This window comes from Frieseomelitta varia, unplaced genomic scaffold, assembly GCF_011392965.1.
Source record: "Frieseomelitta varia isolate USP_RPSP 00005682 unplaced genomic scaffold, Fvar_1.2 scaffold_326, whole genome shotgun sequence".
NCBI classification, from domain to species: Eukaryota; Metazoa; Arthropoda; class Insecta; order Hymenoptera; family Apidae; genus Frieseomelitta; species Frieseomelitta varia.
This window is the reverse complement of record NW_025110064.1, coordinates 64,716-89,427: the sequence shown is the minus strand read 5'-3', so window position 1 is coordinate 89,427 and position 24,712 is coordinate 64,716. Positions and strand designations below refer to the sequence as shown.

The window sequence follows — 24,712 nt, the reverse complement described above, 5'->3', positions numbered from 1 at the left end:
GTGTTGTCTAAATATAGACTGAATCTGCTACATTATATGTATATCACTTTCTTGGCGGGATGTTTGAAATGACAGTTGCGAGTATTATTTATTTATTTATCATTATAGAAGTCTTATAAATAATTGAACAGTTGTTACACATATGTACAATTATTATGAATTAACATAGAGAGTCTTATAAATAATTGTACATCTTATTAATAATTTAACTATTGTGATTTTATTAACATGCTGTAACAATCGACTTCTGTCGATGTCACTTTCGTTTTTTTACAACTACTTACAAGATACAGGTATTCTTGCCAAAATTACTATTATTTAATTTCTGTCTGGACAGAAACATAATTGTGTAAATCTACTTATTTCAATTGTCATTTAAATTATACTAATTTATACGTAGACTACGGTTGATACGGTTACTAATAGTTTTATTTATATTAATATTTTTGAGCAACCAAAATCAAATATATACGTATGATGACGTTCAATTTAGTAGTTTATTTTTCTATTTTTTACAAAATATGCAGTAGTATATATATTTAAGTATAATATACATATTAAGTATATATTAAATATATAGTATATATATTTTACATAAATACAGGTATTTATATATGAATAATGGACCATCTGTATCGAATAATTTCTAAATAGTTTTTACCATTACGTTTAACATTGAACTGAAAATATAGCAGGACAATCTTCTTAAATAAAAATCCTTGTTCTCGGTTCACAATAACGAGCAAGATCTCCTCGTGCAAAAATTTTCCTCACAATCTGTTCGAACGGAGAACAAGTTACCATTTAATTTCCCTTGATACTACTTAAAAATTCCGTTAAAAAAGAAAAAAAGTACGATACAAGCAAAATGCGAAATTCCAGTTGCTGGCGGCGCTGTCCTCTCGCGCTTCAATTAAACTTCGTTAATGCAAATTTTCGTTACGCAGCTGAACTCGAGAAACTTCATTCTCACCGGCCGGATTGGATTAACAAAGCTTCGCCGCGCTTTTATTGAAAATCTTTCCGATTCCGGTCAATATATCCTCGTAACACCTTACGTTTTTGCATCGTGCGAGAAACGCGACACCTTTTTCTCCGCAGAATTCCAGAAAACGAGGGTTTTTTACCTCTCTATCGTATTTTTCTGCTGTCTGTGAAGAACTCTTTCAGCTTTATCCAATAGAATGAAAAAGGACAGAGACACCACTGAAAATATTTTACACTGAACTCTCCAACTTGTACAAAAATGTAACAGCCTTGGATACAGCATCGTTGGAAATGAAATGACAGATTTGAATGACAAGAAAGCATTGAACCTACCATTAGGCGAGTCACAGATCAACAACTTATAAAATCAAAAACTACTATGCAAAAATCAACGTCAAGGATGAATGGAATCAATTATGGGCAATATTAAATCGAACGAAGATCCACAAGTAGTAGTAAATGAAAAAATTTCTTTTAGCAAATTAACCGGGAAAAAAATTATACTTATATTTAAGCTCGATTGAGGACAGGACACACCAAAAAAACCCACGAACACGTAATCAAGAAGATTGACTCTTCCTTCTGCAATAGATGTCAAAAATTTGTCACAACAGGCTCAACATATTCTACGACTAAAATCGTCTGAAAAAAACATTCCAATACTTCCTGGACATAAATCTATACTACAAAATATAAATGTCTGGTCGTCAATGAACTCGATATCGATAAAAAAAAAAAAGAAACAACGGAAAAAATCTGACAAGGAAACATTTGAAAATAATGAATTATTTTTAATGAAAATATCGAGATTCCATTTTATCCGTCATTCGTGTTCGAATATATAGTATTCAAGAAAATTTGTTGACATTTAGAAACTCGAAAATACGGTTTTTTTTTTTAAATATATTGTTTTCAAGACAGTATACACCATTAAATTTGTCGTCAAAAAACACTAATTTCGTCAATTTATACAAAAAGCGGTATCTTTAATAATTCCCGAGATATTTAAGAAAATATGTTTCGCACTCCCTACTTTGAGGGTAATTTTCATCCCTTCAACATCGATTGTCGCCGATAAACAGGAAAATACGGATATTTTTTTGAAAATACTACATTCATGCCAAATTTCACCAAAATCGGCGATTCCGGGTTCGGTATATTCCCTTGTGAGACGAGAACGTTGCCGTAAAATTGCCATTCGTTGCTTTAACCACTTGCCCTGGCAACTGATTGCGGACCATAACGAGTGACCCAAACCGTATACAATGATTCGTCGTTTTCTCGTCGAACTCGTCGTTGTGATATCAACTGGATAGAAATTATTAAGAAGCAATCAATTTATTATTTGTTTTGCCTATTTTGTTTTACTTAAATATACTTAAAAACTGAGAGAATATTACAATTTTGGAACAAAAAATCCTGGACGTGCGTGGCACGTCGTTCCAGCACAAGAAAGACAACCACTTGCAACTGATTGCGGACCATAACGAGTGACCCAAACCATATACAATAATTCGTCGCTGTCTCCTCGTTGTGATATCAACTGGATAGAAATTATTGAGAAACAATCAATTTATTATTTGTTTTGCCTATTTTGTTTTACTCAAATATACTTAAAAACTGAGAGAATATTACAATTTTGTTGTAATATGTAATATTCTGTTCGAATAGCTGAACATCCCCGCGTAACCGTGTTACTAGGCAAGGTTCAACGAATTTTCTTAGACTTCTTAGGCTACGGGCCAGCGAAGAAGCAGCACTCAAGTTAATTAGTTTCCCACCCTTTTGCGTAAGAAAGCATAATGGCACGGTTGTCGCTCTTTCACCGAGTCATTAAAGTCATCTGCTTCTCGTTGAAAGCTTTGCAAAAATTGCAAATGAATCGGTTCTTCTTTTTTTCTTGGATGGAGTAGGTGATTAATAATCCTTCGACTCGGTTGGTCGGACGGTCGGTCCAAATTGTCCCAAATTCATCGCAACGAAGTGTGAACTCGAACTACCAGCAATTAACGCTTAATGGTTGCTTTTTTCGTTATCATTCTCCATTTCCAGGGCCATTTCTCGAGGGAACTGAAGCAAGTTGCAATTTTATTGAATTTCAAACCTTCGACCATCGATGAAATTTTTAAATTTATTTTCATTTCTAGCATTTGTTTTGCATAAGGTTCGCAAAACGTTCGTGTGAAGTGGAGCCTGAAGCAGAATTGACATGTACAGGGCGTTTCAGTAAAAGGTGATTCTACGTGAAAAAAAAAAAAAGTGAGTGGAGAAGAAGGAATAACATTTTCTCATCGAAGCTTTTGTTTTCGGGAAAGTCGAGTTTGAAAATTTATCACGTCTGCTAGAGCAGTTTTTAGCGAAATATATTTGAAGTCTATCTTCTTGTACATTTTTCACTTATCCTTGCACAGATGAAATATCCCCGTGTCGATTATTCGCGATTTTTATTATTAATAAATAAATTGATAAATCAATGAAATTTAAGATAGTCTCGAAGACTTTCAATGAAAACATTTTTTTCTTTCTTCGCTTCTGCTCGATTGTACCGCTCATTCTGAGACAGCCTGTACATTTCGTTTCGCTTCTTTTTTTTTTTTGAGTTGCATACTTCTCAAGGCTTATTTAAGGGAATTTTTTTTTCTTTCATTCTCCAACAATTCGTTGAAGAACGCGCTGCTTCATGCTTTCCAGACGGTGCAACTCGAGTGAAATACGTGCATAAACGTAAATCTACGTGTCCCCGTGCTTCAAGTGTTAATATAAAACTTCTGTCAGAGGAACTAGGAAACATTCTACAGGAATTTTCTTTTTTTTTTCTTTTTTCTTTTCTTTTACGAAAGAGCTTTGTAACAAAATTTTTCTTTCGGAGACAAAGGCTCGAGTTAAAAATGGTTGACGTTTGTCTCACTGTTTCTTGGACTCTGATCTCAAGTATTTCATACTTCTCGCAGATAAAGTTTCATTTTCCTTTGAGGAAATACGTGTCGCCATAGCTGGGGAAATAGTTGAACTGTGATAAATGAAATCACTTTCGGTTATTAGGAAACGTGTCCGAGGCCATTTTTATGAATAGTTGAACTGTGATAAATGAAATCACTTTCGGTTATTAGGAAACGTGTCCGAGGCCATTTTTATGAATCACGAGTTCGATGCGAGACGTAGTTTTTCTTTTTCAAAGCGAGTAAATCGTACCGTTATCATCCTTCGGAAAACATATGGTATCGTGTACAAATAATAAAATGTTCACTCGTAATAATTATAGTATATAAGTTCAATGTAACACAAGGACTTTTCTTATTTATATGTTCGTTTTCTTATTTATATGTTTTACATATTCTATTTATATGCTTGTTTTAATATATTCTTTCTAAACTATATGTATATATATGTTTCTACATGTACATATAGTTATGTCTAAACTATATATATTTCTACATGTACATATATTTTTCTCCCTCACTCTGCTTTATTCATTTTTCTAAAATTTATGAACAAGTCCAATAAATGATTCTAATGCAATCTTTCATTCAGAGTTGAATAAATCTGGCGAACTAAAGTCGTTGCTCAAATTTTAGGGGAGATTTTAATCCTGAAGGCTACAGTGAAATTTAGTCTCGAGAAAAATTGTTCAACTTTCCTTCTGTAGAGAACGTTCGAACTTGTAAAAATTTCGAAGAATAAAGGTACGTTCAGTTTTTTCCGCTACGTCAGTCACGTAACGTAGAAATATTGCAAACAGAAAATTTGCAGATCGATCCTGAAAGCTTCGGTTTTCAAAAACTCAGCGACTGTTGCAGAATGCTGCCTGTTACAAAGTTACAAAAGTTCGAAGTTCGACAATTCCTCGGTTATTAAAATTATTAAAATTTAGCTCTTTAACTTCGTGGAATACATATTGTGTTTGAAATATAATTGTCGATCGAAAATAATTGTCGAAAGAAATTTCGAAAAATACATTGCAGTAATACAGGTGTATGTTTCCCTGTATTGTCTAATGAATCGTGTTTCTTTCTACGCTGCTCACAAAAATTAGGGGATATTTCAAAATGAATATGAAGCATTTAATTTTCTTTTTTTCTTATTAAACAAGAACATCAGAAAAGCAAACGACAGGTCAAATGTCTGATGTTCTTGTTTAATAAAAAATAAAAAAAAAAAAAGAATAAAATGCTTTATATTCATTTTGAAATATCCCCTAATTTTTGTGAGCAGTACAGTTTCTCCAATTGGGAATACTGATGCATATTTTAATTCCGTCTTGAACATCTTCGGCTCATTTAAACGATGGACGATTAAGGTTTCTTACCGGAAAATTCACGGTGAATTTGTTTGATACGCTACGCCGAGAATGGCAGACTTCTTATTCATTAGTTACGCTCGTTGCGTAATCACATCAGGTAGATGTTCGCTCGCGTGTACGTATATTACTGACTTATTATTCGCAAGCGATCAACGTATTGTTAACTTTATTCTTTTTCTTCTTTTCTCTCCTTCCGTTTCAGAAATCAAACAAGACGACGAGAAAATCACGCCCACGATTCAAATCATATCTGGCAAAAGCGATCGCGATGTAATTTGTAGTATAATATTTCCCTGATATTGAATTCTCGATAGAGAGATATCCAGAGCCTGAATCAGTGGTCTGTAAAATGTAGCCGAGTGTAGCAGTAGTAATCACGTTATAATTTCATATTGCGAGTTTAATATTCGAAATCGTGTTCCAAGCTCTGCGTAACGAAAGAACCTTTAGTGCAGCAGAACGAAAGGAAAGAGGTTCAACATTACGTTTGCTTCGATTCAAGCTTTGAATGCAATTAGCTTCTGCCCCTCCGGAGTGAATTTAAAAACACGGCTGTGGAATTATTCATGCGGAGATATTAAAATTGATTAAAAGTCTTTCCTCCTCGCTTCTCGCCGTTTCATGCATTATACAACGAACTTAGCGGTATAAACGTTTCGCCAAGCATTTGTCGAAAAGCGTATGTATCGTTTCAACATTCAACGAACCTTGACCTTACCAGATTATACCCCTAACCCCGGTGGTTCCCTTCTCTTCTCGCCTGAACCTCCTCCGCTGGAATGACGTGTCACGTACGTTGAGAATTTTTTGCTGCAAATTTTTGTTGCAATATTTTCTCAGTTTTTAAGTATATATCTAAATGTAGTCCCGGGCAAAACTAATGATTAGTTTTTAATTATGGTTTAATTTATAATCAAGTTTATTTACTTCTTAATAATTTTGTATCCAGTAAATATCTTGCTGGTATCTGATAATTGCTGCATACGGTTCGGTCACTCGTTATGGTCCGCGAACCATAGTTCCCAGCGCAAGGGGGGAAGAAAAGAATGTATATTTTTTATAAATAAGTATATAACAAGTATATTTTTATAAATAAGTATATAACAAGTATATTTTTATAAATTTTTTGCTGCAAAATTGCAATATTTTCTCAGTTTTATGTATATTTAAATATAACCAAGGCGAAATGAATAATAAATTTGTTACCTGTTAGTAATTTCTGTCCAGTGATATTATTATTCCATAGCTTCGAGTTTTAAGACGGGACCGACGAATTATTGTACACGGTTTGGTCACTCGTTATGGTCCGCAAATCAGTTGCGACCACTTGCGCTGGCAGCTGATTGCGGACCATAACGAGTGACCGAACCGTATACAATAATTCGTCGCTCTCTCTTCGAACTCGTCGTTGTGATATCAACTGGATAAAAATTATTGAGAAGCAATCAATTTATTATTTGTTTTGCCTATTCTTTTTTTTTTTTTTTTTTACTTAAATATACTTAGAACTGAGAAAATATTACAATTTTGAAACAAAAAATTGTCGACGTTTAAAAGACGAATCGAACGACGTGTCTCTCCATTCGAAAGCGTCTATCTACTCCTCTCATTTGTATCTATACGTTCGCCTAATGCCCCCCCCCCCCCCCCCCGAAGGAAGAGCGACTCATGATCAAGCAGGGTCAACAATTTCGGCGAATTAAGCCGTCGCTCGAGTCGAAACTTATTTATAGCGGCGAGACGAAGAACAGAAGCGATGCTTGTTCTTCTTGTTGCATCAGTTGTTACCGTCTCTCCGTCGTTCCTCTCCCCGTTCCTGATGACCTACACGTCCGGATAAATAGGGCAAAGAGCGAGCCAAGAGTCGAGGGTGCATAGGTTATCTCGTCGAGATCTTTCGAACGAGGTCATGCCGATCGCAATTTATCTATCGGAGGCCCTCGTTCGTTCGTTCGTTCGTTCGTACGCGCGACCATTCAAATTCTCGTTTACGTTTCCTCGCGTTCCCTCCCGGCTGTGCCAAGCACGCAGCTTCCATTTTCAATTGAATCCCCTCCGACTGGTATTAACCCTCTCGCCGGTTCGTTTCTGGCTATTCGCGACTCTCTTTTCTTTTTTCTTTACGATTGAAATTCTTCTCTACATCGTTCCGCGACGGTGAATCAATACGATCGGTAGATAACAGTTTCGCGTAATCGAGCGGTGATGCAAGACGCTTGTTGACGAGATACCGATTGTCAATATTTAACGTGCAACGACCTTGTGAATTTATCATACGTACATACATTCGTTGAATTTTTTACATTTTTTAAATATTTTAATATTCTGTAAAAAATCACGTCTACTGCTGAAAATAAATAATATTTTCTTCAACGTTTGAAGGAAATAATTTTTAAAGCGTAATGAAAAAAAGAAATCACGTTTGAACTTGAATTTAATTTAAAATTAATGAAATTAGTTTTTTCTTATATTTTGATGTTTTATTTAAAAAAAAAAAAAAAAAAAAGGAATAGGTGAGAAGAAACTTTTGGTTCGTGTTTGAACTTGAAGATTAATTAGTTTTTTTTCTTACATCCTGATGTTTTGTTCTATTAAAAAAAAAAAAAAAACTTTTGGCTCATCCTATAGATCTAACGATGCCTGTCAAACTTGCATTTTTTATTCATGCTTCAGACTCTGTCTCGGAGAAGTCGACGTTAAGGCGTAGAAAGTACGACGAGAGATACATATATGTACGTACGTTGGAAAGTCTCGCATCACGTCGCGGCCGTAAAAGAAAATGGCCATTTCCATAATGTCAGAACCTGTTGTGGTTATTTTCTTCGACACTCGCGGCACGAATTTCTTTAATACGCGCATGTATCCACGACGTGTTTCGGTCATCTTTCTCGCTTGTTGAACATTTTCGGTCTTCGAGCTTCAACGTCCATACTTAGACCGAAAATAAAGACCAACGGTCCATAAAATTATTGCCGATTTCATTTAAAGCTGTATGCCTTTATCTCTACAGAAATATCCTAACACGTTTCCCGTCATTTACATTTTGTTCTCTGATCTTTTCATTTCATTTCTCGCGCAGGTAACTGATGATGATTCAAAGAAAGAAAAAAATTTGAACTGCGAAACATTGATTAATAGAAAATTTAGGTACACTCCTTTGTAGTTAATTTTGCTGAACGAAACCAGAAACTCCTATTTAAAATTGATACTCGCCAGATAATTGAAGATGAAGGACCTTTCTTCGCGTAAAAGTAAAGCTGGTTAATAGAAAATTTAGGTACACACCTTTGTAATTAATTTTGACGAAGACATAACGAAAAATTAAATACAATTAAAGATAAACAACCTTCCTTCGTGTGAAAGTAAAGTTATTGGACATTAATCCAACAAGATTCGATTATCCGATTGACTCTACTGCATGAATTATTTTCAAACTCCAGTTTCTCTCCGATTTTCCGAGCGTCACACGCCTGTGAACTCTAAATTCTCTCATCGTGTCGCATTTTACCGCGAAATTTGCTGAACAGCTACCGAGCGAGGCAAAATCGATTTTTCCCACGGGGAGAGCGAATGAACAGAGGAGGCTCCCTCCCGGAGGAACGAAGAATAGGGTTATATAAATAGGAGAAATTTTTCAACGCAAGCCGCGCAATTGTTGTCCGGCAAAAAAAAAAAAAAAAACCGAGGCATTTACTCACGGCCGCTAAGTATACAAGCGTATATCGACGGAGGATTTTCGCGTTTCCTTTTTTTTCTTTTTCTCTCCCACCCTGCCTCTATTTCCTTCCATGCATCGACGTTGATTTAACGAGGTGCCCTTTTCATTATGTGGAGCAAGAGGAGGAGGCCGGCTTGGTTAACGAAGAGCGGGTAGGTGGGTCGGTCGACGTTAATTGGGCGACGGAAGCTCAAAGAGCTTGAGAGCTTAACTCCGTCGCGGAAAACCGACGCCCCTGCTCTTTTCAAGCTCCTCCGTCGCGAACGCCACATTGTTGATCGCCGGTGGAAACCGGTGGGCCACGTCGTTGCAGCGCACAGCCCTCGGTGAAAAAGATGAGATTTTTTTCCGCGACAGCCGCTCCTTTCCAGCCACCGCCACCGGTTTTTCTTTTTTTTTTTTTCATCGCCTGGTTTCGGGGCCGCGAGAAACTCCTGCGAGAACACGCTTTTACACGAAAAGTCGCGCGCGTTTGTCCACTTGTGCGGATCGGGGTTGGGCTGTGCTCCTTTATGCTCTGGATTCTTTCATCGTCGTGTTTCCTTCGCTCGCGAAGGATGAACATTTACCTGGAAATGAGAACGGCTGTGGAATTTATTTCTCTAGTTTTCATTTTTTTTTGCGAATAATGTCGGAATACAGTAGTTTGCATTCGTGCCACGCACGTTGGGAATATTCTGCCCGAAATTGCAATATTTTCTCAGTTTTAAGTACATTGAAGTATAACCGAGGCAAAACAAATAATAAACTTATTACTTCTTAGTAATTTCTATCCAGTGTTATACCGATGAATTCGAAAAGAAGACGAGTTATTGTATACGGTCTGGTCACTCGTTATGGTCCGCGCAACCAGTCACTAGCGCAAGAGGTCAACCCCTGATGACAATATCACGCGAACGTAATGTATGATTTCTTCTTAGACGTATTAAAATGGAAATTCTTTTTGACTGAACTTCTTAAAATTTACCAAATGTTTAATGGGTTGGTAATTCAATGGATTTTTATAAATTCTTAACCTCTTGCGCTGGAACACCGTGCCACGCACGTCGAGAATATTTGGTCCAAAATTGCAACATTTTCTCAGTTTTAAGTACATTGAAGTATAACCCAGGCAAAACTATATATATAACAATAAATTTATTGCTTCTTAGTAATTTCTATCCAGTGATATATTCGATGAATTCGAAAAGAAGACGAGTTATTGTATACGGTCTGGTCACTCGTTATGGTCCGCGCAACCAGTCACTAGCGGAAAAAGTTAAAAATACATAATATCCCTAATATATACTATAAAATAATATAAAAATATAATATGTTGCTCGCTGTCGATGCGATATTAAAGAAAAATAGAAGAAGAAGAAAAAAAATATAATATAAAATAATATAGAATATAAAAAATATAATATAAAATAATACAAAATATAATATAAAATAATATACAAAGATAATATAATATAAAATTACACAATATCCCTATAATATATAATACACGTTGTCGAAGTGTGGAAAACAGCATATTTTTCAAGCCTCAACGACACAACGTTATATACGAATAAATTCTGTAGCCGCAAGCTGTTTAACGTATTACTGAAACGTCGATAAATTATTGAACGTTGATGTTCTAATATTATTGACCCGTGCGCTTTCATTTATAGAACGTTCATTATTCAGTGATAGCCGCGAGAATGTATTTCACTGCGATTAAATTGCTAAACTTGGAAAACTTGATACGAAGTATTTCTACGCAGTTTCTAGACACTATCGAGATCGACGCTTTACAATTGAAAAGTGTGCGATGAATTAAAAGAAATTTCATAGAAACTGGCGTTTATTATTTGCAATATTTCGTCGTTAGGGGATAATAACGAATTAATAAGTAAAACACGATGAATACGATAAAGTGGAACTCTTCTCGTCGAGATGTAAGTATCTTAAAGCAACTTTTACAAAGCGGCTCAGTGGTCTAGGGGTATGATTCTCGCTTTGGGTGCGAGAGGTCCCGGGTTCAAATCCCGGCTGAGCCCATTCTTTTTTTTTTTCTTTTTTTTTTTCTCGCGACAATCTTTCGCGAAGATAAATTTTCTTTTACAAATTTCCAAAAATCGCAAAAATTGCCTTTACAATTTTCGTAGAAACGACATTTGTAAAGACGTGGACAAGATGAAATAAAAACGTTGAGATGTTGATTATCTGTTTCGAAAGAGTATCTATATTTGAACTCTACTTTCACATGGTTGTATATATATATATGTGGTTATATATGTAATCCAGTTTTAATACAAGTACATAAGTAATATATATATACACACACACGCACATAAAACGAATAACGTTTATGAAACAAATGTAAAAAATACTTATCAATATTAATCACAAGTTGTGTTCATACTGTAGGAAAGAGTGATAAGTAACGGCTCAGTGGTCTAGGGGTATGATTCTCGCTTTGGGTGCGAGAGGTCCCGGGTTCAAATCCCGGCTGAGCCCTGTTTTTTTTCTTCTTTTTTCGCAAATTTTTGAACCTCACATTAGAATTTTATCGTTAGACTCTGTCGCTCTGGAATATTATTACAGATACCCATAAGCAGTGTCGTTTTTTTTCAAATTTAACAAATAATAATTAATTTGATGTTATAACATAATTTATTACTACATAATTAAATTATAATATATTATAATAAATTATAACATAATTTATACATATTTATAACATGATTTGCCAGTGAATAATAAAATTTTGCACAGTATCAAAAAAACGACATTACCCCCATTATATGCCTTTTCAAGACATTGAAGACATTGTTGTATAATAGTTAATCAAGTAGTAATTAATATCATTATTACCATATATATATATATAATGTTATTAATAAACAAAACAAATTAGACTGTGCTATATATATCTCTAGAAACAGTAGATATAAAACACGATCCAATTCTTTATATAAATCGTTAATCATTTATGTATCATTTACCGGGTCATTTTGATCCGTCGCTTCTCATTCGTCGTTAGAAAAAAATTTTCAAACTCTTAATTGAACACCGTGTGCAATACTACACAATGACAATTTTTTACATAGTTCTGTGTATCTCCACCGAGGCGATCTAGTAATCAAAATAACCCGGCGTTCGTTATTTCAAGCGAATGATTAATTAATACCCGCCTCTCTTTCGTCGTACTCTCGTTTCGAATGGGATTCAACAATCGAATTTTAAAATGCGTCGAAGCCTCTCTTAAATTTCTCGATTGTCGCGTTTCTTTTAACCTCTCCTCCTCCTGACAATGCTCTGTTTGTGTCGGGGGACGGACAAAGCCATGTCGTTTCCATTGTCACATTGTAAACATTATTATCAAATCATTCGGTATCAGTGTCGCGTCCCGTGCGGGCTCAATTGACTAAAGCATTGTTGTTTATCTATTATTCCAGGCCCGGCACCATGGCGGCTGAGGAGGGTGCGCTGAGTGGCGGACTCGGGGCAAAATTAAAATGTCCGACCCCTATATCACGCTTGAGGGTAGAGAAGATCGAGGGTGGTCTCATGGTAGCTGGGGTTGTAATAGCTGCGAACTGCCAGATTGCTCTTCCGGCATTCGGCTTTCTCTTTATGCTCGTCGGCGCTGTGCTCACTGGTTTGTATCTTCCTTCTGATTGTTTCCACCTAGCTTCGCGTGTATGCATGTATGTGCACGTGTGCATGTGTATCCTATATTTGAGACCATTGTACTCGGCCCCCGATTGTCTGGTAATATCGGAACGAAGTGACGGAGAAAAAAAGTTAACGAATGGATGATCAATGGATAACGATTAACATTAGAACTATCGAAGTGGTCAGGATGACTAATTTGTGATTTTTTTTTTTTTTTTTTTTTTAGATATTATACATACATTACAGATGCAAAATAGTGTATTTTTAAAAGAAAAAAGTAATTTTGAAAATTAATTCATTTTATTTGCGAATTTTCTCAAGTTCGCCAAGTTATTTGAAATATAACTTGTGATAAATAGAGATACAATGTTGCACAATAGTTTTATTACAACGACAAGTAAATGTATTTCTAATCTGTCAAATTTCCATGGACAAAAACTTTTTTTTTATATATATATACATTACAGATGTAAAATAGTGTATTTTTAGAGGTTCAAATGATTTTTTATAAAATACATGAATAAAAGTTTCTGTATCCTAGTGTATTTCTATTGTTTTTCACTTTAATATCTCTGATGAAAATTCTATGCTTTAGTCCTTGGTAGTTTTAGTGCTAAGAGATTACATATGCACGTTTGATGAAAGTCGATTTTTCAAAAATCGTACATTCTGTTATTATGATTCTTTCTGCTCTAGAAAGTGATTAACTCGCAGCTTTTGTCTGTTTTTTTTTTTTTTTCAGAATGTAGTTTCAACTTCGAAAGATCAAGACGATTCACTTTTTTCATAGTTTCGACAATTTTAATTGGCAAAAAGCAATTTTGAAAATTAATTCATTTCATTTGTGAATTTTCTCTGCCAAATTATTTGAAATATAACTTGTAATAAATAAAGATACAATGTTGCATAAAAGTTTTATTATAATGACAAGCAAATGTATTTCTAATCTGTCAAATTTCCATGGACAAAAACTTTTTTTTTATATATATACATTACAGATGCAAAATAGTGTATTTTTAGAGGTTCAAATGATTTTTTATAAAATACACGAATAAAAGTTTCTGTATCCTAGTGTATTTCTATTGTTTTTCACTTTAATATCTCTGATGAAAATTCTATGCTTTAGTCCTTGGTAGTTTTAGTGTTAAGAGATTCACTTTTTTCATAGTTTCGACAATTTTAATTGGCAAAAAGCAATTTTGAAAATTAATTCATTTCATTTGTGAATTTTCTCTGCCAAATTATTTGAAATATAACTTGTAATAAATAAAGATACAATGTTGCATAAAAGTTTTATTATAATGACAAGCAAATGTATTTCTAATCTGTCGAATTACCTTAGACAAAATCTTTTTTTCTTCAAACTCGTTTCTGATAAGAGGGAACATTCGCGGGGCAATAAACCACATTGCAATTTTTTCCTCTTTCTTCGTCGTGATTTCCACGAGCCTGCACTACAATATTCGCGCTGTTTTTTTTCTTTTTCATAAAGCTTGGAACTCGACACAATTCTTCACGTGTCCCTCTTAATTGAAATTTTCACATTTGTTAAACTCTCGTTTTTCTTATTCCACGGAAACTAATAAACGCTTATTAAATTCTCGCGAAGGATGAAAGCATCGGTGTTTAACGACAGCGAACCAAATTTCACGTTTTTCGAATCTTCCTCCCTTCGACAGGATGGAACTGCTTAATTATTGTTATAACGTTTCAAGTATGACATTCAGTTTAAATTTAAATCCATTTAAATTCATTTTCACCTTTTTCCATTCGACCCATCAATTCTTTGCTAACTAAAATTGCCATTCGTTTCGTTTTATTATCCGAAAATGTGTAACACGCAGTCCTGATCAATTTTCTGCTAGCAAAAATACCATTTGCTTGTTATAAAGTATATCATATTATCACGCAGTGTGTAATTAAAAAGTACCATTTGTTTATTTTATTAACTGATCAATCTTCTGCTGACGAAAGTGCCATTTGTTTGTTTTGTTACGTGAAAATGTACCATATTATCGGATCAATTTCCTGTTGGAAGAACTAGAGAATTCGTTCGTTCTGTTACTTTTAAGACAATCTCGTAAAAATGAGTCGCGAGTTTCGAGCTCGAACTCCTAAACTCGGAGATTCGATCTCTCTAGATCGTGTAATCCAACGATGATTATAAATATTATCGTAGACTGTGGAATATTAACTTTGAGAGCTTGAATCTCAAAAGCTTCTGAAGCTTGACAATAGCCTACTAACCTAACCTAAAAGGTCAGCTTGTTTCAAGATTGAGCCTCGAAGCTTCGAAGACACGATGTTTGTACAACAAGATACATCATCTCGTTATGCACGATATGCATAAAAACGCTTACCGTGTTTTTCCATAGTTACTGCACGAATGCACGAACGCATTAAGCGTTCATACATAATGCCGAAGATGACTGAACCGAGTGTTACGAACTTACGTAATCGGCGTATCTTCGGGACATAATTCAGTGCAAAATTACTATACTGCGAGCGACCGAGTCGTTCGCTACTTTCCACTTTGGTGAAAGTGCACAGACCTGGAATCGTAGTGTTCGAGAAAGTTAACGAACGAGAGGATCGATCTGTAAATATCGTTTAAATTCATGCCGTCTTTTGTAAATACTTATATCCACTCGTGTGCATTTTGCATCGGCCGGGAAATATTCTTCGTCATTTCTTAAATATTCATCGTTTTTATGTCGTTCTTGAAAATTGCGGGAAATTAAAAAAACATGAAGGATATTTAATAAATATTAAAAATTAAAGAAATATTAACAATTAAATATTAAGAATTAAAGAAATATGAACAATTAAATATTAAGAATTAAAGAAATATTAACAATTAAATATTAAAAATTAAAAAAAATATTTAAAGAAATATTAAAAATTAAAAAAATATTAACAATTAAATATTAAAAATTAAAGAAATATTAACAATTAAATATTAAAAATTTAAGAAATATTAACAATTAAATATTAAAAATTAAAGAAATATTAACAATTAAATATTAAGAAAGAAGAAAAGAAGAATATTAATGGAATGAAACTTTGTTCTCTCCTATTTCCTTTGCAAATTTGTTGCTTCTGAGAAAACGCTGGGAACTAATACAACGTAGCTGATAAATAATTATCGTATATAGAAGCGTGATAATGACGCGATTTTTTTTTTCTCCCCACATTGGGTGGGAGTACGGCGCCAGTGAATTCTTCGCGAGATACCGGGGCGCGGAGAATTTAATTTTCGATATTATATACGCCGGCTTGACGAAGCTGCTCGTAAATCAATTGCCAGCCAACTGTAGTGAAAATTCAGGACGACTAATTCCAATGTCTGGCAACTTTCGAATTAACGTCGGTTTCTAAATGAATCATTTCTAATAATTGCGTATCCGCACTGATTCTACGTTTCTTTCTGCAAATGGATCATCTCTCGTTGCACGTACGTTCTTTTTTTTTTATTTTTACTAAAATGTAGCTACTGATGGTTAAGAATTACTGACCTAAGTACAAAATACTTCCTTTACGAGTTACAAATCAATACTTCTGACAAATAAGTAAATATTAAATATTTTTGACTGGTAGTTAGAAGTTATTAAATACCTCTACGATTAGGAATTATTGTACGAATCTAAATGTCATATACTTGTGCTAATTATTAAAAATTACTAATCTAAACGCTAAAAATGTTTCTTGATAATGATAAACGTCTATCGTAAATAATAAATAGTTTTATCAGTAATTGGAAGTTGCTAGTCTAAATACTAAATATCTCTACTGATAACTAGAAATTATTGCACTATAAATATTAAACGCTTCCACTGACGTTCAAAAATCACCAATCCCGAAATAAAATAATTCAAACGAAATAATAACTTCTCTTGAGCAATTACAAGTGAAATATTTTTATTGATTTATTGACAGTTGCAAAGAATTGTCATTTTCAACTGACAAGAGTTGTTGATTTAAACCGCGTTTTTCATCGTTCGTATGAACATGATTTTCGTGCGGAATATTATTCCATTAAAGTTGGTTGATAAACTGTAGATTAAGGCTGAACTTTAGGTTGAATAATATGTTATGGGTCGCAGATAACACGGAGAAATAGTCATTCAAGAAGCCGTAGTTCGTTACATCATAAAACGAGCGTAAGAAGGTACGCATAATTCAATACTTTCATACGTATACGTCCTCTGTCAAGTTTGCTTGTTACATAAATCGTACGGCGTGTTAACATTGGCTGTCTTTTCAACGAGTACAAAGTGACGTGTAAACAGATTCAACCGCAAATACACGTATGTTTCCTATATTCGTTAAAAAAAAAAAAAAAAAAAAAAAAATAAAAAAAAAAAAAAAAAAAAAAAAATGAAAAATAAAATGGAATGGACTTTCGTCTTCGTAAGATAATCGCGAAATATAAATTCCTACGTTCGTAATTTCTATTTCTGCGAGAGATGTTTAGAAATTCTGTTTCTTCGTTCGTTGGAAAATCTGATTGTAAACGATCAGGTTACTAATAATGTTACACTTGGTACAATATTTCCTTTCGTATATTATATCACAGTTTATCTGACGTTTGTCTTACGTACGTGGCTCGAATGACAAGTTGTACCGCTCGTAAATCAATTAATTCGATGAAAATGAAAATCCTAAAATTTTAAGATGAAAAAACGAACAAATAAACTAATAAATTCGCATGAAAAAATTCTGCCAAAGCTTCTGAACTATTAGATAATAAAATACAAACGCAGACTTCAGTTCAGAGACGATTAATTTCCAATTTAGCACGTTCCTGAATCATTCTTTCTATTTCTATAAATATTTTAGACTAATTAAAATAATTGAAACAAGATGAGTATCATTGACAAAGAATTTTAAGTAACATGAATACGCTTTCGGTGTAGCTTATTGTAATATAAATAAATATTCTTGTTATATAATGTAATTATATATCAATTATTAATTATAATTATATATAAATACAAATATTCTTATATGAATTAAATGTTCTGCAAGTTAAATTAACTTGTAGAAGTTAAATGGCAGTCAACGTGACATTTTCCCGGCGGGATATTCGAAACGAGGGTTACGTTATTACAAATAATTGCACAATTCTATCAATATAATGTTTGCAATATTTTTTTACAATTGTTTAAACGATACGAGCATTCTTGTGCAAAATTGATACCAATTTCAATTTGGACAGAAACTACTTATTATTAATTATCATTTGAATTACGATGATATTGAATTATGATTTGAATTACAATGACTTACGTGTAAATAAGATATATTTATCAGGATATATTTTAATAGGATACGGTTGTTAATAGATATTTTCATTCATTCGTTTGTATTAATATTTTTGGCCAGTCAAAGTCAAGTATTACATCGTTAAGTATTAATCTTTAGAGGAGCAAGCTCTCAGACAAGAATTATCCCATCTCTTTCGCAAAAGAGAAGAACCGCCAACGGTTGGAGTAAATAATAATAATAAACAGAGTTGATATTAAAATCTTGATCTTTGTGAATGGAGAAAAAACAAATGACGAGCAGTCATACAAAAGAAAAGGAAAAGGGGATCATAAATCAAAAGAAAATCCGACAAAAGATAATCGAGAATTATCTAGGAAAATTGGAAACATACTCGATGAGAGATTAATTATGTAGATTCGAATATATCAAGTTCAGTATCATTCAGAAACTTGAAAATTTGAAATGACAGAGTTGATATTAATATATTATTAGTATGTATAATTAATATGTTAATATATTATTAATAATATTAGTAATTAATATATTGTTAGTATATATGATATTAGTTGATATTAATAAAATCTTGATCGAGTTTTTGTGAATCGAGAAAGAACAGTATGTATAATTAATATATTAATATATTATTAATAATATTAGTAATTAATATACTATTGTTAGTATATGTGATATTAGTTGACATTAATAAAATCTTGATCGAGTCTTTGTGAATCGAAGAAGAACAATATGTATAATTAATATATTATTATTAGTATACATGGCATTAGTTGACATTAATAAAATATTGATCGAGTTTTCTTCGTGAATCGAAGAAGAACAATATGTAAAATTAATATATTAATATATTATTAATAATTAGTAATTAATATATCATTATTAGCATATATAATATTAGTTGATATTAATAAAATCTTGATCGAGTTTTTCTGCGAATCGGTTTTTCACCGAAAAATATTCCCAGAAATTTTTCACAGATAGCGTCACAGCTCTCTAGATAAATTTGGCAATCGCCAAGCTGGCCAACACCGTGGTGGCACACACCGTGTCGGAAACGTTTACCATTCCAAGCCTCAACATTCTCCCGATTGTTCCTCGGACGGAAGCCTCTGTCGTATTCGCGGAATTCGATTAGATATGTCGAATAAGAAGCCCTCCGTGTGTTTCTAAGCTGAGCTCTGGCAGTCGATGCTCGCCGTGACCGATCGATTCCTAGGAAATTACCACGTCAATCGTGTGCCGTGTGTTCGCGACGTACAACACGAACGTACAACACTTGTCTTTCTTTTTTCTTTTTTTTTTTTTCTTTTTTTTCTTACGGAAGAACAATCATTGCAGGAAACGAACGATTACACGAATAAAGAACCATGTGTCTGTTACTTTTTTCATCTATCGTGCGATTCTTATTATGCAACGGGCGGGGAGGAGGATGACAATGAAGTAACACCGGTCACATGTTCCTAGGCGTTTAGTTTGTTGATTAGATAAGCGATCGATGCGTCTCGAACGGATGTCGCAACGTAATTCCTTCTTAATCCTTCGTTCGTTTTCTGATCCACGCGAGCTTAACCTTTTAAGAAGCTATCCTTCTTTCTCTTTTGCTTGAACCTGCCAATAATGGCTGATCATGGCAGGAAGCCTGCCATAATGAACGAAAGAAGCATAAAAAATATGAATACATCGACTCTGCGAAAAGCTCACCAAACCGACTGAGACACCTGAATCGTCGCTTAGCTGCTCATCTGAATCCGACATCGAAATTTCACAAGAGCCATAATCGCAGCATAATCCAAATCCGTAGCCCCTCATAGGATATTAGGAATATAAACGGTTATTATACCCATTACGAACAACTTCAAAATTCTCATAAATAATTTCAGCCCTGATATTGTCTGCCTTCGAGAAACAAATTTCAAAAAAAAAAAAAAAGAAAAAATCACCAGCCTTCGTCAAAAACAGGGTAAACGAAAACCACGCCAGCAGAGGAGTGGCCATTGTAATTTCGGACAAATATGATTCTACTGAAATCCCATTAAATTCAAACTTAGAAGAATGCCACACCGCAGAAACCCAAAGACAGAAATACGGAATCAACGTAAACATAAACCTGACTTCTCAAAATGACATGCAAAAAGTATTAAAAGTATCTCAAAAACATAAACTACTACACACATATCTAATGGCACCGTTGTCGCTAATGACCTCGCTGTCGATGCGACATTAAAGAAAAATAGAAGAAGAAGAAGAAGAATGGCTGATCCCTTTTTTAACCTCTTGCGCTGGAATGACCTTTTTTGTTCCAAAATTGCAATGTTTTCTCGGTTCGAAGTATATTTAAGTGTAAATTAAGGCGAAACAAATAATAAATTCATTGCTTATCAATAATTTGTATCCGGTGATATCGTGCCGACGAGTTCAAAAAGAAAGCGACGAATTATTGTACATTTACGATTTTGGTCACTCGTTACGGTCCGCAATCAGTTGCCAGCGCAACGTGGTTAATTTCCCTTTTTATCGAGAGAGATCTTTGTAGAATCGCGCTATGAACGAGATGCTATTAAAAGTTTCGTTGAAGATGATTGAAAATTATACGAATTATACTACAATATTTGTGAACTTGAAGCACTTGGGTAGTTTCTTCGTTCTGTTTAGGAAATTATTGTCGCAAGTAATGTCTCCGTTCTTTCATTCATAGCTAATACGCTGGGTTAATGAATTTCTTTCTACATCCATATATTCATATATTAGTTACATTTGATATATTATCATGTATATATTTATTTGTAATTAAATCGCAGATTTTTGTGCATTTATAGGAAATGCAAATATTGTTGCATTATATTGTTTAACAAGTCAAATAAGCTTCTCCACTTTCCATTCAGGTTACTTTCATGAAAATATAAAATTCATCAGTCTATCTGCAACGTTATTTGTAATTCCGATTTTTATCATCGTGCCAGTATTTTAACACAAGTTGCAATGTCAGTATCAAATATTGAGAGCTATTGAAAATTTTGCTAGCTTCACTGTCACTAATTTTTAATCGAATTTTATGTTAATATCTCAACATATATAAGTTTTAACATAAGTTACAAAACATTGAAGCCAAATGTTGAAAACTGTTAAAAATCCTACTGGTTTCAATGCTGTATTAGTTTCTAATGAGCACTGTTCTCAATCAAATTTTGCAATAATATTTTAACAGCTTAACATAAATTACAGCGTCAATGTGAAACATTGAAAATTATTTAGAAATTTTACTAGCTTCGGTGCAAACAGCTCGTGTTTTTCACTCAAATTCTATAATATTATATAGTATTATAGTACTAAATATAGTATTATAATATAATAGTATAGTATAGTATTATAATATTATAGTATAATAGTATAGTATTGTAGTATTATAGTATAATAGTATAATTTACTATTATAGTATAGTACTATTGTATTATAGTATAATACTATAATATAGTATTATAGTACTAAATATAGTATTATAATATAATAGTATAGTATTATAATATTATAGTATAATAGTATAGTATTGTAGTATTATAGTATAATAGTATAATATACTATTATAGTATAGTACTATTGTATAATAGTATAATATACTATTATAGTATAGTACTATAATATAGTATTATAGTACTAAATATAGTATTATAATAAAATAGTACAGTATAGTATTATAATAGTATAGTATTATAGTATTATAGTATAATAGTATAGTATTATAGTATTATAGTATAATAGTATAGTATTATAGTATTATAGTATAATAGTATAGTATTATAGTATTATAGTATAATAGTATAGTATTATAGTATTATAGTATAATAGTATAGTATTATAGTATTATAGTATAATAGTATAGTATTATAGTATATAGTATAGTACTATTGTATTATACTATAATACTATAACATAGTATTATAGTACTAAATCAAGTACTAAATCGTCAGTGTCAAATACTGAAAATTGTTAAAAGCAATTTTCATCGTTTCAATTGTCAAACACCCAGAGAACTTAAAAATTCCCCTACACGAGCGCCCACGAACGCGTGACAGCATTTGAATATTCTAACGCAAGTCACAACGTCAACGTCGAATACTGAAAACCATTAAGAATTCCATTAGCCACGATGGCAACCAACTTCCAACGAATTCCAACTTCACTTTGTTTTCAATCAAATTCCGCAACAGTAATTTCAAGCAACTGTTGCCACGCAGCAGGGATAATCGAGCAAGCCAGCGTCAACATCTCCCACTCAGAGTGTTCATCACCGAGCTCGTTCACCATCATAATGGAGGTTTGAGGTAAAGCGATTGTTTCGTCCGCCGCTCGCGAAAGAATCGGCGCGCAGACACAGAAGAAGAATATTTGCTTAAACTCTTTGAAACTGAAACGACTAGCAATTGAAATTTTGCCTGACCAATACACACACGCGCACACACAAAATGGAAATATTGAAATTCGCGTCACGCAGCCTTTCAATCAATCGGCCATTTTGTCTCGTTACGGTACACCATTTGAGAACCGCCATTCTTCGAGGTGATCGAACTCGACGATGGCAATGGTGCGTTTATATCACGAAGAAGCAGAAAAAAAGAAGAATAAGAAGAAGAAGAGGAGGAGGAGGTGGAGAAGAAGCAAAGGAAGAAAGACCGGGTTGTTTGCTAACGGGCAACAGCTGGTCGTTTACTTGTTGGCCACGGTTTCTCGGATACGGGCCCTGGACCGTTGTTACCAACCGATTTATCAAAACCGGTCAGTCCTTCCCAAGCTTCTTCTTCCTCTCGCCGTTCTTTTTTTCCTCCTGCCTCTGGGCACCGGTCGACGAGGAGAAGACCGGTCCTGTAGCCCATTTCCCTTTCGTTCCCCCGTCATTTGCTCCTTCCATCGCCTCGCGAGCCAGCTACTTTACATGTCGGACTATCGGGAAATTTCTTATTTTTTTTTTTCTTCGCCGTTGCCTCTGCAGCTATCGAAGGGATACGAGGTTGACAAGTTCCCTCGTAACGACGTTGCCTACAGAATTTCTTAAGGCAGAACTGTTTGACGAGCCTAAAAATTACGAATACTTTGGAGGGCTAGTGAAGACCTCCAAATTTTATTATTTGAAACATTATTAATTATTTACTATTTAATTTATGATAATAAATTTTAGTATTTAAAACATTAATAATTATTTATTATTTAATTTATATTATAATAATAAATTTTATTATTTGAAACATTACTAATTATTTATTGTTTAATTTATATTATAATAATAAGTTTTGTTATTTAAAACATTACTAATTATTTATTATTTAATTTATATTATAATAATAAGTTTTATTATTTAAAACATTACTAATTATTTATTATTTAATTTATATTATAATAATAAATTTATTAAATAATAAATTAATATTAAGTATTTTTTTTGTAAAAATAAATTAATAATAATGTTAATACTTAAAAAATTATTTTTAATTTTAATTTGTTAAAAATTTATAAATATTGTAAAACAAAAGCACATATTTTGATTGACACGAGCTTTCGTGGTTTATTTTAACACATTATGAAAAAGCAACATTAAAAGAGAAGAAAAAGAGGGCTCTTATTTAACTTTTTAACGGCATCCTTTTACACAACTTTTTTTTTTACATAAGATTAGCTGCAACAAAAAGGCAAAAAAAGATCAAAAGTAAACAATATTCTCCAACATTTTCATTTTTGTGAAAATTATGAAAATAGCGGCTATTTGTTTTTGACGTGTCGAATTTATGCCAAAAATTTCTACGTTTTTTGTTTATATTTTGTTAAAAATCAAAAAATATTCGATCGTCAATCCTTAGTAAATGTTACACTAAAGATACGTACCAAGTTTCACAATAATCACAGTAGTAAGGTTGGTTAGATTTCGAGATATCTTGCACACCGTTTCTAAAAATCTAGTTTCGAGAAAAACGTTTAAAGTTTCAAAACGTTATTTTTCATATGTATCATTTACTTACTTTGTTTTACATACATATCACGGCTCACAGTTCTTACAATTCGCAACTAAATTGAATCCAAGTCCCCTAATATTCGATTCGCCAAAAGTAATATTTGAATCACACGATTTACACTTTACAATATTGCTTAAAGTTGTAAACAGTGATACAAATTCAATTATTCTGTATCCTCGGATTTATTATTATACCCGAAAATAAGTCGTTTTAAAGACTAGAATCTTCTAAGACTTCAAACTACTATTTACAACAACAACAAAAAAAAAAAAAAAAAAAGACGTCGATATCTTGAAAATTTCAAATTGTCCTGACTCCTTAAGCACTTGCGCTGGCAACTGATTGCAGACCATAACGAGTGACCAAATTCGTACACAATAATTCGTCGTCCTTTCTTTTTGAACTCGTCGGTATGATATCACTGGATAAAAATTATTGAAAAGTAATAAATTTATTATTTGTTTTGTTTTACTTAAATATACTTAAATACCTATTTGGTTTTATTTAAATATACTTAAAACTGAGGAAGTATTACAATTTTCTCGACGTGCGTAGCACGTCATTCCAGCGCAAATAGTTTATATATATATATTATTAAATTTACTTGCGTTTACGGCAACTGATTGCGGACCGTAACGAGTGACCAAACCGTACATGTACAATAATTCGTCGTTTTCTTTTTGAACTCGTCGGTATGATATCACTGGGTAGAAATTATTGGGAAGTAATAAATTTATTATCTGTTTTGCTTATTTTGTTTTACTTGAATATACTTAAAAC

At 33.1% G+C, this 24,712-nt stretch overlaps 1 protein-coding gene and 2 non-coding genes across 6 annotated transcripts in view; all 3 read left to right on the top strand.

The window, feature by feature from the left end:
• Positions 1-24,712, top strand: part of LOC122530069 — a 127,719-nt gene that overhangs the window by 38,923 nt on the left and 64,084 nt on the right. For all 4 annotated transcript variants that reach the window (XM_043656714.1, XM_043656712.1, XM_043656716.1 and 1 more), the window contains exon 2: positions 12,431-12,633. In XM_043656714.1, the coding sequence (XP_043512649.1) occupies positions 12,431-12,633 (203 nt within the window). The remainder of the gene's footprint in view (positions 1-12,430; positions 12,634-24,712) is intronic.
• On the top strand, positions 10,958-11,029 carry Trnap-ugg. Its single transcript has one exon. It is a non-coding gene; the product is annotated as a tRNA-Pro (tRNA).
• Trnap-ugg lies at positions 11,418-11,489 on the top strand. Its single transcript has one exon. It is a non-coding gene; the product is annotated as a tRNA-Pro (tRNA).